This window comes from Mirounga leonina, unplaced genomic scaffold, assembly GCF_011800145.1.
Source record: "Mirounga leonina isolate KUSES-001 unplaced genomic scaffold, KU_Mleo_1.0 Mir_153, whole genome shotgun sequence".
Lineage (NCBI taxonomy): Eukaryota > Metazoa > Chordata > Mammalia > Carnivora > Phocidae > Mirounga > Mirounga leonina.
In genome coordinates, this window is record NW_023270387.1 from 18,077,551 (window position 1) to 18,092,314 (window position 14,764).

Here is a 14,764-nt window from a genome sequence, read left to right on the forward strand (position 1 = left end):
CGAGTTCCATGTCAGGCTCCCTGCTCAGCAGGGAGCCTGCTTCTCCCTCTGCCTGGCACTCTTCCTGCTTGTGTTCTCTCTTTCACTCTCTCTCAAATAAATAAAATCTTGAAAAGAAGAGAAAGAAAGAAAGAAAGAAAGAAAGAAAGAAAGAAAGAAAGAAAGAAAGAAAGAAAGAAAGAAAGAAAGAAAAAGAAAGAGAGAGAGAGAAAGAAAGAAAGAAAGAAAGAAAGAAAGAAAGAAAGAAAGAAAGAAAGAAAGAAAGAAAGAAAGAAAGAAAAGAAAGAAAGCATTAATATCCTCAAGCCAAGTTTACCGTGCGGGGTATGGGGTGGGGGTGAATGTGAAGACTCCCACCTTCTTTGAGGTGGGAGTAGTTTTATCCAACCTGTGATGCAAATTCACTTATATGTCACCACTGAGCAAAGATGATCTAGTCTTTCCTTGAATCCTTTCATTGACAAGGTGCTCAATGAAAACCAACCCACTCCATTTTGAACACCTTTTATAATTAGAAAGTGTTCTTTCTCTGTTCCTTCTCCCTCCACCCTCCCTCCACTTCCCACTTTCCCTGTCTCCTCCTTCCTCCTTCCATCTTCCCCTTTCTCTTCTTTTATCCACCCTGCCCTCTGCCTCGACCCCTCTCCCCTCCCAAGCTTGAGAGCCCGAGGTCCCAATCTTTGTCCTGAAGTCACTGTCTCAGTCCTGAGGTTCCAGTCTTTGTCCTGAACTCACTACCTCAGTCCTGGAGAGCATGGTAGGTCTTCGGTGTGGCTACTTGGCCAGCTGATGGGAGCTTGGTCTCCACTGGCTATAACAATCCTCCGGATTTTGCAGGGTCTTTTGGAAGCAAAACCTTTTATCTGGGCCTACAGGGCTTGGCCCTCTGGGTCATTACTGTCATCCATCAGTTCGCCCAATTTCCATTATTAACCCGTCTAGAACCACAGGAACCACATGAAACTTGACACGGGTTGATCTGGCGTCCCGAGGCCCAGCTGGCTCTATGGGCAAGCCGTGGGGAAGACTGGGGGCCTGGGAGCGACTCCCCGGAACCCACGCACCTAGGCAGCCCTCGTTGGTTCGAGTCCTCCGCCCAGCAGCACCCTGACGCTACGGCCTGAGCCCCGCCGGCCGGGGCAGGCTCGGCAGCGCTGTCGCTTTAAGAGAGGGGCGGGGCCCCGGTACTGGCAAGGCAGGGCCGGCCCACAAGGCTCCTTTTCCTTTTGATCCATTCAAAAATTACTCATTGCAAATTCCCGGACCGCTAGGAGCAGAGAAGGAAGGGGGCGGAGGAGAGAGGGCTGCTGCAGGCGCCGCGCTGGGGGCACCCGGGGGCCCGAGCAGCTGACGGCTGGTCCGGCCCAAGCAGCCCGCGGGCCGCTCTGGCTCCGGTGGCCTCACCAGGAAGCGTCAGTCTCGACTCCGGGGAGCTCCGAGCGCCGCCTCCGCCGCCGCCTCCCGCCCGGCGCCCGGTCCCCGAGCCCCCTCCCCGGCTCCCTGCCGGACGCTCGCGGCTCGGGCGCTTTCCCCGGCGATGGCTGGCCGCTGAGCCATGGCCCAGTACGGCCACCCCGGCCCGCTCGGCATGGCTGCGAGAGAGGAGCTGTACAGCAAAGTCACCCCGCGGAGGAGCCGCCAGCAGCGCCCGGGCACCATCAAGCATGGATCGGCGCTGGACGTGCTGCTCTCCATGGGCTTCCCCAGAGCCCGCGCGTAAGTGGCAGGGCTCGCGCCCCTCGCCGCCCCCCGCGGCCGGCCCTCGGCTCCGCTCCGGCTCGCCTCCCCGCGCCGACCGGGCGGGCGGCGCGCTCCCCGCTGCCCACCACCTGCCGGGGCAGGACCGGCGCGCGGGCGGCCCGGGACTCGGCCCCTCCCGGCGCGGACGCCGGGGCAGCGCCGCGCGGGAGCGCTGGGCGGGCGGGGGCCCCTCTGGGGGTGCCGGAGGGGAGGCACGCCTCGGGGCGAGGGCGCCGGGGTCGGCTCCCAGGTACCGTGCCCGGCGGCCGGCCCCCGTGGTGGGGCTAAGCCGGTGTCTCGCGGGCTCCCCGAGGTCTCCAGCGCCCGGCCCCCGGGGAGGCGGGGCCCCAGCGAGGATTCGGGCACCCTCTGGATCCGGAACGCTGGGCTGGCTGAGGATCCTCCGATGGCTGGGAAAGGGCAAGGGACCTCGGGGCGGAGGTCTCACTGCAGCGGCTTCCAGCTCCGGATGTCGCTCTCCGGTTCGGTCTCCCTCCGGAGTAGGAGGAGCGGGAGCGTGGGTGTTGCTGCGTGTTCATTGATAGGGAGGATGGAATGAGAAGGAGAAGCGATTCCTCCTGGGGACCTGGGTTCTCGTCAGTGGTGACGGCAGCGCGGAAATCTGTGGGTGCCTGAGAGTAAGGAGGGGAGCTGTCCTCCCTCATCCTTCTAACCCTGGGAGGGTGGGGTGGGGAAGGGCCGAGCAAGCGCAGGTGGCCGTCCCTGCAGCCCGCTGGGAAGAGGCCTGGCCACCTGCACTGGGCAGTGGCAGCAGGAGTCTTCTTAAGCTGGTCAACCAAGACCGTGGGGCTGGAACCCTGCCTAGGAGGAAGCCAAGGCCGGGCGGCCAAGCCCTTCTCCCTTGGTTAATTTCTTAGGTGGGGACACAAGGCCTGCGATCCTTGGGGGGGGGGGCGGGGCGGGGGCGCTGCTTCTTTGAATGACACCACCTAAACGGGAGAGTTGGGCAAACTTTATAAGGAAGGGCCAAGTTAATGAAAAAAAAAAATTTTCTCCCCCCTTTTTTCAGGTGGCAAGTCTAGGTTACCCTTCCCCCGCCTCTGGGCAAATCTTGCTTACTCTATTCTTTACTAACTTGGCTGTGACCTTGTAACCAAAGCGCACCCCTGGTTTTATCTTTCCACCCTGCCCACTGGGACAGTCAGGAAAGTGAGCCTTGGAAAGTCGGGAAATAGACTGACGTTTCTGACTCGGGTTGACTTCCAAGCAATGGGGCTCCAGTTCCTGCTGCCAGAATTACAGAGAAAATGGGGTGGGCTCTGTAGGGCTGTGTCAGGTGTGGGTGCTGCAAGTTATGTCCTTATTCTGGTGGATGGCTGTGCACGGCTCTCCTTAAGCACGGGAGGTAGGGGCCGGGGAGTCTGCTGGGCAGTGCTGCAGAATTAGCACAGGCCCGGGCATCTAGGCCAACATTAAGGACCTAAGTTACTCAATTAAGGGAAGAAATACTTAACTGAACTCCTCAGACTGTCATGTTTGCTATTCAAACCTGCTTTAAAGGGGCGTCGGCATCTTTTTCCCTGCACTGAGTCCAGGAGGTCTTTCTTGTCCATGTCCCAACAGATTAGGATGATGGTCTAATTTTGGCTGGTTCAACCCCTGAGATCTCATAATAGCTAGCATTTAGGGAGTACGTATTATATGCTATTCTAAGCACTTTGCCTTTATTAGCCATTGTATCCTCCTAGCAACACAATGAGAAAGGAAACGTGTATGCCCATTTTATGCATTTGGAAACAGAGGCTTAGTAATGTTATATAACTTGCTCAGAGTCACAAACTAAGCAGTAAGGCTGGAATTCAATCCCCCAGGGTGTCTGCTTACCCGCACATCCAGAGCCCGTGCACAATGAGTTAATGTACGTAAAATGCTTAGTGCAATGCCTGGCATGTCATGGATGATTAGTAGGTGTTAGCTACTATATTAGTTTCTGGGGCGGCTATAACAAATGGCCACAAACTGGGTGGTTTAAAACAACAGAAATGTATTTTCTCCTAGTTCTGGAGGCAAGAAGCCCTAAATCAGTGTCACTGGGCTGAAATCGAGGTGTCGGCAGGGCTGTGCTTCCTCTGAAGGTTCCGGGGGAGATCCATACCTTGCCTCATCCATGGCTTTGAGGCTGTTGGCATCAGTTGGCTTGTAGCTGCATCGTGTGGGTCACGGAGATCTCGGAATGCCCGGTCACATTGCTTTGCTGTTTGTGTCGAATTTCCCTCTGCCTCTTTCCTGCAAAGACACTAGTGATTGCTCTTAGGGCCTCTCCAAATCATTCAGGATAGATAGCCTTGCCATCTCAGGATCCTTTATCACATCTGCAAAATCTTCCCCCCTGCTTTTTTTCTTTTATTTTTACTATAAGGTAATGGTCACGGTTCCAGGGATTAGGACTTGGAGAGCTTTTGGGGAGCCATTATTCAGCCTATCACAGCTAGTAGGATTATGACTAGCACTGCCTCTCTTTATTGAAAGGGTCACCGAGTGGGTCCTCATGGAACAACCTGGGCAGGAGGGAAGTTGGTTTTGCTGTTCTGTCTCCATCACATTCCCTGCCTGGGAGGGGCAGAGCCCTTGGCTGGTACCTGATCTAGTTCTACTCTCCCTGGGCTGCCAAGTTGAGAAGACAGAGAGCCAGGGCATCAGGCTTAGCTTCTGAGAAGCCTCTTTCTTAGGCCTTAACCTTAGAGGAAGGGGCGTGAAGAAATTGCAAGCAGGAGGGAGTGGTGATGATTTTCTGGGTTCTGGGAGACGTGGCTGCGATGTCTCAAGGAGGGATGAGAGGGATGTTTGGAACACGGCCCTTTGGAGAGACTGGTGGTAGCCAAGGCCGACAGCTCTGGTTTCCCTTTGGGTGTAACTGGGTCTGGTATCACGCAGCAACAGCAAGAGACCTTCCACGGGGCTCTGGGTGGGCCGGCAGAGAGCTCAGGCCAGCAGGGCCCAGGTCCCATTCCAGCCTGTGTTGGGCTGTGGTCTTGGATAAGTCACCTAACCCCTCAGGGCCTCACTGGCTCCCTCCAAGGGGAACAGGACTAACTCGTGCATGCTTATTAACTGCTTGACAGAGCTAAGGGAGAGGAGTACTGAGCCAGCTGGGTGACCTCAGGGTATGTTCGTTCTAGCTCATCACCCCCTCAGAGCTGTGCTAGGTTTTTTCCATCCCACCCTATTACCTTCGGTCCACAAACACTGCTGTAGAAGGGCCTGCCATAGGGAGGACTGAAGTAGCGATTTTTCCAGGGTGTGTGTGTGTGTGTGTGTGTGTGTGTGTGTGTGTGAGCACCAGGTAAGGAGGTGTTAGGGAGGCCTCAGGAAGGAAACTTTCAAGGGGCCAAAATGGCCTAGCCCTTCCTTACCCACCCCCCCATACCTATTAGCTCTTCTAAAAGTTCCTGTTCCAAAAATTCTAAAAAGAAAGGTCCAGCTTGGTCAAGACTGGAGTGAGGTTGGTGGGAAGGCAAAGGAACAATGTGCTGAGCAAAGGCCTGGGGAAGGGGATGCCTGGGGGCCAGGAGAGAAGGTAGGTGGGGAACTCTGAGGGGGATTATTGCTTTGCTACTTGATTTCATACCATCCCCTACTGGCCTCTGTGGTTTGTGGGGGAGCGAGGCTCTTATCTCTTATCTCTTCTGCAGCTTGAGGCCAAGGGTGTGAGCATCACCTCACCATTGAATTTGAGGAGTCCTCGCCAATACCCCTCTGACCTTTAATTTTGTTTTGGTTGGTTTGGTTTGAGGCTGCCTGTGTCTAGAACTCTGCCTCTAGCAAATGGTTTTAATGTTTGCTGGTGATGGAGAGATACAGTCTTGCAAAAGGACTTGGTAGCAGGGATTCCATGGCCCAAGCGCTAGTCCAGCTTCTGACCGAGGAAGGTCTTAGGTCTTCCATTTTCCTCAACATTACTGCGCAGCTTCTGTGCCCAGCAACACCTGTCCCGTGTTGCTCACGAGGCTTTGTGAAGACACAGTGAGTCACGGGCAGGAAAGGACTTAGAATAGTTGAAAATATAACATGGACACCAGACAGAGAGGATTTTGGTTTTATTGTGTTGACTGGAAGAACAGGGGGTGAGGTGGTTGGCTGGTTGACATTTCCAGCAAAGATTTACCTGTGCTAGAGGCCATCCTTTTTTCCTCCAGAGCATATTTGAACAATGCCTACCTAGTCAAAAGAGCAGGACAGTAGAAGAAGGAAAGAGCTGGGGTAAGCACCTTTGATTTCGCTTTGGACAGTAAGCTGCATTAGCTAGGCCTCAGCACCCAAAGATAAAAGGCCTCCAGAGCTGGCTGCACATGGAATTGCGAGGCACCTTGCACGGCCCATGACGTAAAGTATCCAATTTCTCTGACCTTCTCCAACTTACCGGGTGGTTGACATTGGAGCCTCTGAAAGTACTCAGTCAACTCAGCATCTCCGAGTTGTGGCCGATTCTGATGGAGGCGGGTGCTGTAGCTGCTTTCCCCGGGGGCCTCGGGTAGAGAGAGGACACAAACGGTGGACCACCTGGAGCTGGAGGGACCTTCTAGATGGGCAGGGCAAAGGACTCGAAGCTACCCATCATGACCGCGCACCCACACAAAAGTTCCTCTACATCTGTCTGTTATTTTGCAGTCAGAAAATTGCTCTCATGCACCAAAGAGCCCTCTTGATAGGCACAGAAGTCCCATGGGGTACAGTGCAGGATGCAAGACTCGTTTTAAAGATGAAGAGTCTTGAGGCTCGGAGGAGCTCGGTGCGCACTTGACCTGCATGGGGCCCGGTCACCATGAGAATCTTGAGCTAAAGCTGCAAGTCCAGTGACCTTCTCAGGCTGCACAGAGACCCTGGTTCAAAAGGGAAGACTGACAGGCGTTGTTATCTTTAACTTTATTGAGGTATCATTTACGTACCTGAAACTAAATCTATTTACAGATTGATCAGTTTTGCCAAATGCATACACCCGTGGCATCCCCACCACAAAACCCAGCACTTGCCTGTCACCCCTAAAAGTTTCCTTGTGCCCCTTTCCACCCTCTTCCTGGGGAACCGTTCTGCTTTCTGTCGCTACAGATTAGTTTGCATTTTCTAGATCTGCACAGAAGCGGAATCCTACAGCGCATCTTCTTGTGCCTGCCTGGCTTCTTCCCTCAGCATAATATTTTGGAGAGTCATCCACGATGCTGCATGAATCAGTAGTTTATCTCCTTGTATTGCTAGTAGACCTCGATGTATTTGAATTTGCTGGTAATGCAATTATAACCCCTTGCACAGAGCTTCTACGGAAATTCCACTACGCACTAGTAATATTACCTTAGGTTTTTAGACCCTTTTAGAGATGACAAAGCAGATTTATATGCATAATCACGATCAAGTCTCAGACCTTGATAGTTTCATGAGAAAACAAAGTGCCACAGAGAGTGAAGAGCATCGTGCTTCGTGACTCTGTCCGGTGGCTTTTGTCACCACCCTGCCCCCTGTCCTCGGCTGCCTCAGACTCAGGCTGCTTTTCACTGAGGGTGCAGTCATTAGATCTCAGAGCTAGAGGCTTGGCTTTTCAGAGAAGCCACATGCAAACCTAGCGAATCTGTGTCTCCCGCCAGCTCTTCTCTGGCCAGTGACCAGGGTGGCCGGGGTATCGGCGCCAGCCCCATCCCCCCAGGAGTCTGATGCCTGTGTGTGTGTGTGTGTGTGTGTGTGTGTGAGTGATGGGGGGGGCTTCTACTTAGGTAGCAGAGCACGGAAGAGACCCCAACATCATCTGCCCGAGACACCCAAGTCTAGCCTGTGCCTGGTCAGGCAGCTGGGACACTTTGGGCAAGTTGCTGGAAGTGCCATGCTTTAATTTCCTGGCCCGGAAAATGTCGATAATAACAGTACTTACCTTATAGGATTGTTGTAAAGGCCAACCGTTCTGTCCCCTGCAAACTGCCACGGAGTCTGTGGCATCCGGTGAGCACTGGGTAAAGACGGGGACGTTCCTACTGCAATGGTGATTTTATTCTGCTCGGCTTCTTTGGGGCCTGCTTCCTGGGCTGCCTCCACGGTTCATCTCCCCGCTCCTCACCACTCTGTGGGCACGAAGTCGTGAGTAGGGGGTGGAGGCTGTGCCTTCCCTCAGTACTTGGGTTCTGTTCCCCAGCACCTCTGTCTGCAGAGTGCCCCGAGGGGTGCGAGGCTGAGGAGAAGCAGACCCGGAGCAGGGCCTGCGCCGCCCAAGCTGCTGATTATAATAAATGGCCCGGGTTGGGGATGTGCAGGAGTGCCAGATGGTTGTCTTCTGATTAGTCTCAAATGGAATCAGACGCCAGCCCTGGAGAGAGAGAGAGAGAGAGAGAGAGAGAGAGAGAGAGAAAATCTTGCTCGAGAGCGGCTTCTCTGCACTGTGATGGGCACAGTCCCTGCAGGATGGAGCAGCTGCTGGAGAGGAAGATGCTTGCGGTCCCCATCGGGGCTGACAGCTCTTGTCTCCTTCATTGGAGGATTTTCCCAGGGGCCACTGTGTGTCACCCGGAGGCTTCTGGGAGAATGTCCCGTGGGAGGATGGATGGACAGATGGAGCAGGGGCCTCCGCCCTCCAGACCTTCTGTTGGGGGCTCAAAGTTATGTGATAGGAGATCTCCTTTCGGGTCAGCCCCTCTCGCCACCATCCCTGTATTCCTGGTGCCTTTGCAGGCATGTTCTTCACCACTTACTGTTTCTGGGGCTGAGGCCTCTTGGGAATGCCTCAGATGAACATCCAGAAATTATCTGAGCTCTTACGAGGTACATGGTATCCTACCAAATTCTGTGCAGTTCTCAGGAGGAAAAGATGAATGCCAACTTTCACCAGCTGACCCTCTGAAGTCAGCTGTCGGAGCCTAGCACTCCGTCTAGCTGGCTGCACATCGTCCACAGTGACCCCCCGAGGGGCATGTGTGCTTCTTCTAGGCCTGGGTGAACAACACTTTACAGATAGTGTGAAGGTTCTATGCTCAGCTCACACCCCACTGGTAGCCCAGTGGTCATGGAAAGCAAACTCAATTTACCTTTCTTTCAGACCCCGGCTTTGCGCTCTTGCTCTGCTCTCACTTATTGGCTGTTTGTTGGGTTCACACCCATGTTTGTCTTTTCCCAGGGCTCAGTCTTCCCCACTGTAAATGAGGTTGAAGTCAACCACATCTCAGGCGTTCTGGGGGCTCGAGGGTGACATGGACACGTGGTTTTGGACAGTACAGGATGTTTTCACTGAGTCTCGTATTTCTGTTTTTTTTTGTTTTTTTTTAAAGATTTTATTTATTTATTTGAGAGAGAGAGAAAGCATGAGGTGGGGAGGGTCAGAGGGAGAAGCAGACTCCCTGCTGTGCAGGGAGCCCGATGCGGGACTTGATCCCGGGACTCCAGGATCATGACCTGAGCCGAAGGCAGTCGCTTAACCAACTGAGCCACCCAGGCGCCTCTGTATTTCTGTTTTTATTTTGTTTTATTTTCCCCAGGGCTTTACTGTCAAATTCTTCTCTTCTCCCTTTATCTTTTTTTTTTTTTTTTAAGATTTTATTTATTTATTTAACAGAGAGATAGCGAGAGCAGGAACACAAGCGGGGGAGTGGGAGAGGGAGAAGCAGGCTTCCTGCCAAGCAGGGAGCCTGATGCGGGACTCGATCCCAGGACCCTGGGATCATGACCTGAGCCGAAGGCAGATGCTTAACGACTGAGCCACCCAGGCGCCCTCTCTTCTCCCTTTAAATAAAACTCTTTGGGACTGACTACCAATATTCTAGGGAGTAAATAAACAGAAAGAAAGAACCATAGCAGCCAATTACGATGGCAAGGGGGGAAGAGTCATTTAAGCAGTATACAATAGTATCATTTTCAAATTGGTACATAAAACAAAGTGCTGGTTAAATGAAAGAGGAGGTTAGTGCCTTGAGCCCCGCCCCTGGGGGAAATAAATGGCTCATGGGCACCTTTTTAAGTAAAGGGGCACCTTCCCTTCTGGAAGTCACCAGCTGTTCGTGTAACGATACATTGTGTTCCTTTGCCCCAGTGGAAGCATGAACCCTCTCGTACATAAAGCAACAGTGGCAATGAACTCCAGCAGGACTAGGGCTATTGCCACACACAGTGCGAAGCTGGAAGAAACACCAGCAGAGAGCAGCTCACAGCAGTCTGGAAAATGCCAAGAGGAAACTGATAGCACAGTTGGCCAGAGGCAGCCCAACCGTTCAGATTTCTTTTCAGGTGTTGTTGGATCAGCCTTCTCTATGAATCAGGTAGCAGGCTTGTTTAGAATCCTGCTTCCAGGTTGACTGTGCCCCATTCAAAAGTATTGACTGGGAGCATTCACCCTCTAAATGTTTCTTCTCTGATCTCGGGTAGGAAGCACTTACGGAAAAGGGAAGAAATCTGCCTCCAGTCACTGCTTTGTGTATAGTCTTATTCAAACACAGACACACGCTCAGAACAACGCGGGGTTGCTGGAGTTCTGAACCAGTGACCTCACCTACATCATCCCTTGAGTTGACTGTGGACCCAGCATTTGTCTGCTTTCTGCTTTCTGCCTAAGCAGATTTCGCCCACCCTGGGGAACTAGTTCAATCACAATGCATTTGGCTTCTCTTCCCTGAGCTTCCCTTCAACCCCCTCCATCCCTCCCCGCCTCCCTCCCTTCCTCTCTCTTCCCCTTCCTTTCTTTTCTGGTCTCTTCTCCTCAAGCTTTATTAGGCTGCACCCTGTGAAGCACGCAGGGAAGAGAGAGGGTCATCCCTAGATTACCTGCAAAGATACCAAGTACTTTGTCCCAGGTCTGCAGCCACTTCAACCCACCGTGATATTTTTTCTCTTTGGGGCCTCTTCGAACATACCCTGACAAATGAAATCTGAAGAACAAGACAAGAAGAGGAAAAAAAAAAAAGAAAAAAAGCCAGACAAACACCATATGGTTTTACATATATGTAGAATCTAAAGAACAAAACAAATGGATAAACAAACAAACAAAAAGCAGAAACGGGCGCATCAATATGGAGAACAAAAGTGATGGTTGCCAAAGGTTGGGGGACAGGCAAAGTGGGTGTAGGGGAGCGGGAGGTACAGGCCCCCGTTATGGAATGAATAAGGCACAGGATAAGGAATATAGTAAATGCCACCATACATGGTAGGGTTGTCTATGACTGATGGTAGCCACGCGGTGGGCACGGCATTCCATGTAGTCTTGCCAAATCACTCTGTTGTGCACCTGAAACCAATATAACATTATGTGTCAACCAGACTTCAACAAAATTTAAAAAAACAACAACCCAATATTGCATATGTGTTATCTCCATCAAACGTTTCCTTGGCAATGCCAATTTTTTTTTTTTTAATGTGTATACACTTCACCACATATTTATGAGCAACTATGATAGCCTATTCTAACAGGAGTTATAAGGAGTACAGAGCATCATTATATACGATCTCTGCCCTCAGGAACTGGCAATTCAGTGTGGAAGACAGAAAATGATAATAAAATGTGATCGGTGTGCAGCCAGAGATAGATGCAGGACGTAGGTGAGGAGGTGAGGAGGGTGCTGTAACCAGACAGGGAGCCCTGAAGGAAATTCAAGGTCTGAACAAGATGGCGGCAGGACCCTTCAGTTTGAGAGGTGGGAGTTTGGGAAGATCGGTAGACCATTTGAACGATTTCATATTATACCACAATGGAAGATAGAAGCAGATTTTAATCTAAACTTGGGTCTCTTGACTCACTCTGCTCAACACTCTCTCACCTTCTCCCTCTATGTTACCATATAGCTCATAAAGAAAAGGAAACATATCGGCTACCAAAAGACAGAGCTGGCCCATAGTTGGGCCTGACTTGAGGTTTAGCATTATTTCGTTCACTCTTCCACTGGGCATTTACTGAGTGCCAACTGTATACCAGGAACTTGTTAGGGATGTGAAGGTTGTCTTTGTTCTCCAAGAGCTCAGCCTTCCTCGAGAGAACAGGACATATAAACCTTAAATGCGATATCATAATATGATTATTGCTGTAGTCAAAGTTTGAAAAAAAACCTCATGGGACCACAGAAAAAACAATTAGTGTAACTTGAGAAGGTTGAGGAAAGCAGAGGAGGGAATAATTAAGGCAGACCTTAAATAATGAGGAGAGCTTTTCTGGGCAGAGAGGAGGGGAGACATTCCAGTCAGAGAGAACAGCTTGACTTCAGAGTTGGCCACCCCGGGGCCTGGGATTGGTGGGAAGGAGACCGAGAGGTAGTGAGAGGTGAGGTGGAGAAATGAGTTGGGACCAGACTGTTTCCTGGAGGTTGTAGCAGAAGGCATGGCAGTAGGTGTAAAGAACAGGCAGAGTGAAAAGAAAAGGAAAGAAACCAACCCCCAAGGATAGTATTGTGGGGGACCAACTGGTGGGTGGAGTAGAAAGAAGGTGAAGGAAGCTAAGAGAGATGGTCCAAGAGGCAGGAAAAGAACAAAATGACAGGTGTCATGGAAGAAGACAGAGGAGAAGAGAATTTCATGAAAAAGATGGAGGTCAACAAAACGTTCCATTCCCTTTGCAATGCCCAAGTGAGTAAAGTTGTTGGTTGTGAATGAGGTGTTCACAGACGGAGATTCCAAAGCCTCTCTGTAGGGTTTCTGGTAATCCTCTTCAGCACCCCCAAACTCCTGAGGATCGGGACCCTGGGATCCTGCCCCGCTCTCTGATACTGTTTCCTCGGACAGCTGGAATCTTCTTTCTGAAATGGAGGCAGCTGACTGAGATCTGACTGTGAATGGACTGATGATCTGGAATCTCTGATGTAAGAATCATGTCCCCTTTAGAATTCCCTCACTGCTAGAGATTTTATGTGCTCCCCCATCCATACCTCGGTACCCGGCCTCCACCCATCTGTATCTGCACTTACCTGCCCTCCCTGGAAACTATGCGAGATCACCGGACCATCCATGCTGGAGTGACCCTTCCTTCATTTCTTTATTCAACACATCTTTCCCGATGGTTATGGCATGTCGGTCAATGCTGTGGATAAACCACTGAGAAAAATTCTCAGCTCCTGCTTTCTTTGGTCTCTGGCTGAGATCTCAGCCTGCCATGCACTGAGCTCATTTTCTCTAATTTCCTCTCTCTGGTAAGCTCCTGCCACCGTGTCCTCTCCATCAGAAAGAGCTCATCAAGGAATGCTGGGGATCTATGCTCTGTCTATAAGACATCAAGATTTGTGAGGAGGCTGGTGGTCAGGGACCAGAGCACCTTCCACGTCCCTGAGGGAAGGCATTGTCCAGTCTTCTAAGTCACTGCAAGTTGTCCTGCACACGTGGGCCCACCTGCACTCACCTACAACGTGGAGACGAGTGGGGATGTGTGGAATATGAATGGATGATGGCTTTACTGGGTGCTCTGGAAGGAAATGCTAGAGGAAAGAAGAGGGAGAAAGAAACAAGCAGAAGACCTTGAAGTGGAGGTACCCAAATCAAGGTTGGAGAAAGTACATTTACCCCAAAGAAAGGGAAGTTGTACTTTGTGTGGTAAGTTTTATGTGAGCATTGGATTTCTGAGAGTTGGTGGACATGGACGATGTAGACAGAATAATACATGGTTTTAAGTTTAGGTGATTTGGTGAGTGATGGTGGCTCTTTATGGGTTGCCAAAGATGTGAAAAGTAATGACATCTTTGTTTATTTTTATTTTTATTTTTTATTTTTTTAAAAGATTTGTTTATTTATTTGTCAGAGAGATAGAGAGCACAAGCTGGGGGAACAGTAGACAGAGGGAGAGGGAGAAGCAGGCTCCCCGCTGAGCAGAGAGCCTGATGTGGGTCTCGATCCCAGAACCCTGGGATCATGACCTGAGCCGAAGGCAGTAGCTTAACCGAGTGAGCCACCCAGGCGCCCAGTGACATCTTTGTTTAAAAAATTATTTATTTATTTGACAGAGAGAGAGAGAGAGCACAAGCTGGGGGAACAGTAGGCAGAGGGAGAGGGAGAAGCAGGCTCCCCGCTGAGCCAGGAGCCAGACGTGGGGCTCGATCCCAGGACCCTTGGATCGTGACCTGAGCCGAAGGCAGACGCTTAACCGACTGAGCCCACCGGGCACCCCGTGAACAACATCTTGAACACAATCCTTTGTGAAAGCTCTAGATAACAGAAAGCGTACATAGATAGAGGTGTTCGAGAAATGTTAATCATTATTCACATCTTAGACTGCACCTCGTATTTAACTGCATGATAGAAATCACTTGCCCCTGGCTCGAGAGTCACGTAGGAGGAATGATAGGACTTGCTTCAGGGTGAAGAAGCTCATACAAGGTTCCTGCCCTCGATTTGGGACGATTCCTGTATCTCTGTTGAAACAGAGTGTTCCTGCATCGAAAAGACCTGTAGAGGCAGATCTCAGAAATGTATAGTTAGCATTGCTGGCGGAGCTTGTCCAGTCCAACTTCCTCTTTCTACATAGAAGTAAAATGAGACAAACAAATGAAGTGACTTTTTCAAGACCACCAGCTGGTCTGTGACAGAAGCAGACCTTAGGCCTCCTGACTCCCAGGCCAGAACATGGTTTCTTTTTTATATACATCAGGCTACTTCCCTCTGCCTCCAAGAAGGAGATTGCTAACAAGGCTTTCTGACTCTCTTTTCAGGAGGAATGGACTGGGTTATTATCTTGATTAGCCCTTTCACCCGGTTTCTCTGCCTTTTCTCTCCCTTTCACTCCCCTCCTTCTGTCTGCCATGTGTTTACGTCTCAGCCTGAGGAAGAGGCAGCTAACTTGTCTATGGCCGGTTGGAGTGGTCACCTCTGGGAAGAAGGGTGGGCTGGTGGGGGAGGGAGCATCACACCAGTGGTAGGGGCAGTGTTGGAGGGGACCCAGAGTTGTCTCAGTTACCCACCTAGGAGGGTAAGAACAAATGTTGCCTTCCGCTATGGTGGAGAGAAGACTGGCTTTAGAGACGAAAGGCTGCCTTCAATTCTGGACCTGTCACTTTCTCAGGATGTGGTTTTGATCAAAAGGGGGCAATGTATATGCAAGTAATAAAAATCACCAAAAATACCCCTGAAG

The 14,764-nt window shown here is 51.1% G+C and overlaps 1 protein-coding gene across 3 annotated transcripts in view; it reads left to right on the forward strand.

The window, feature by feature from the left end:
* Positions 1-1,232: 1,232 nt before the first annotated feature.
* Positions 1,233-14,764, forward strand: part of UBASH3B (ubiquitin associated and SH3 domain containing B) — a 147,164-nt gene continuing 133,632 nt past the window's right edge. The window contains exon 1 of one of the 3 annotated variants that reach the window (XM_035009162.1): positions 1,233-1,716. In XM_035009162.1, coding sequence (XP_034865053.1) covers positions 1,556-1,716 — 161 coding nt within the window. In that variant the 5' untranslated portion in view covers positions 1,233-1,555. The remainder of the gene's footprint in view (positions 1,717-14,764) is intronic. The other 2 variants (XM_035009161.1, XM_035009163.1) reach the window with 2 other exon arrangements.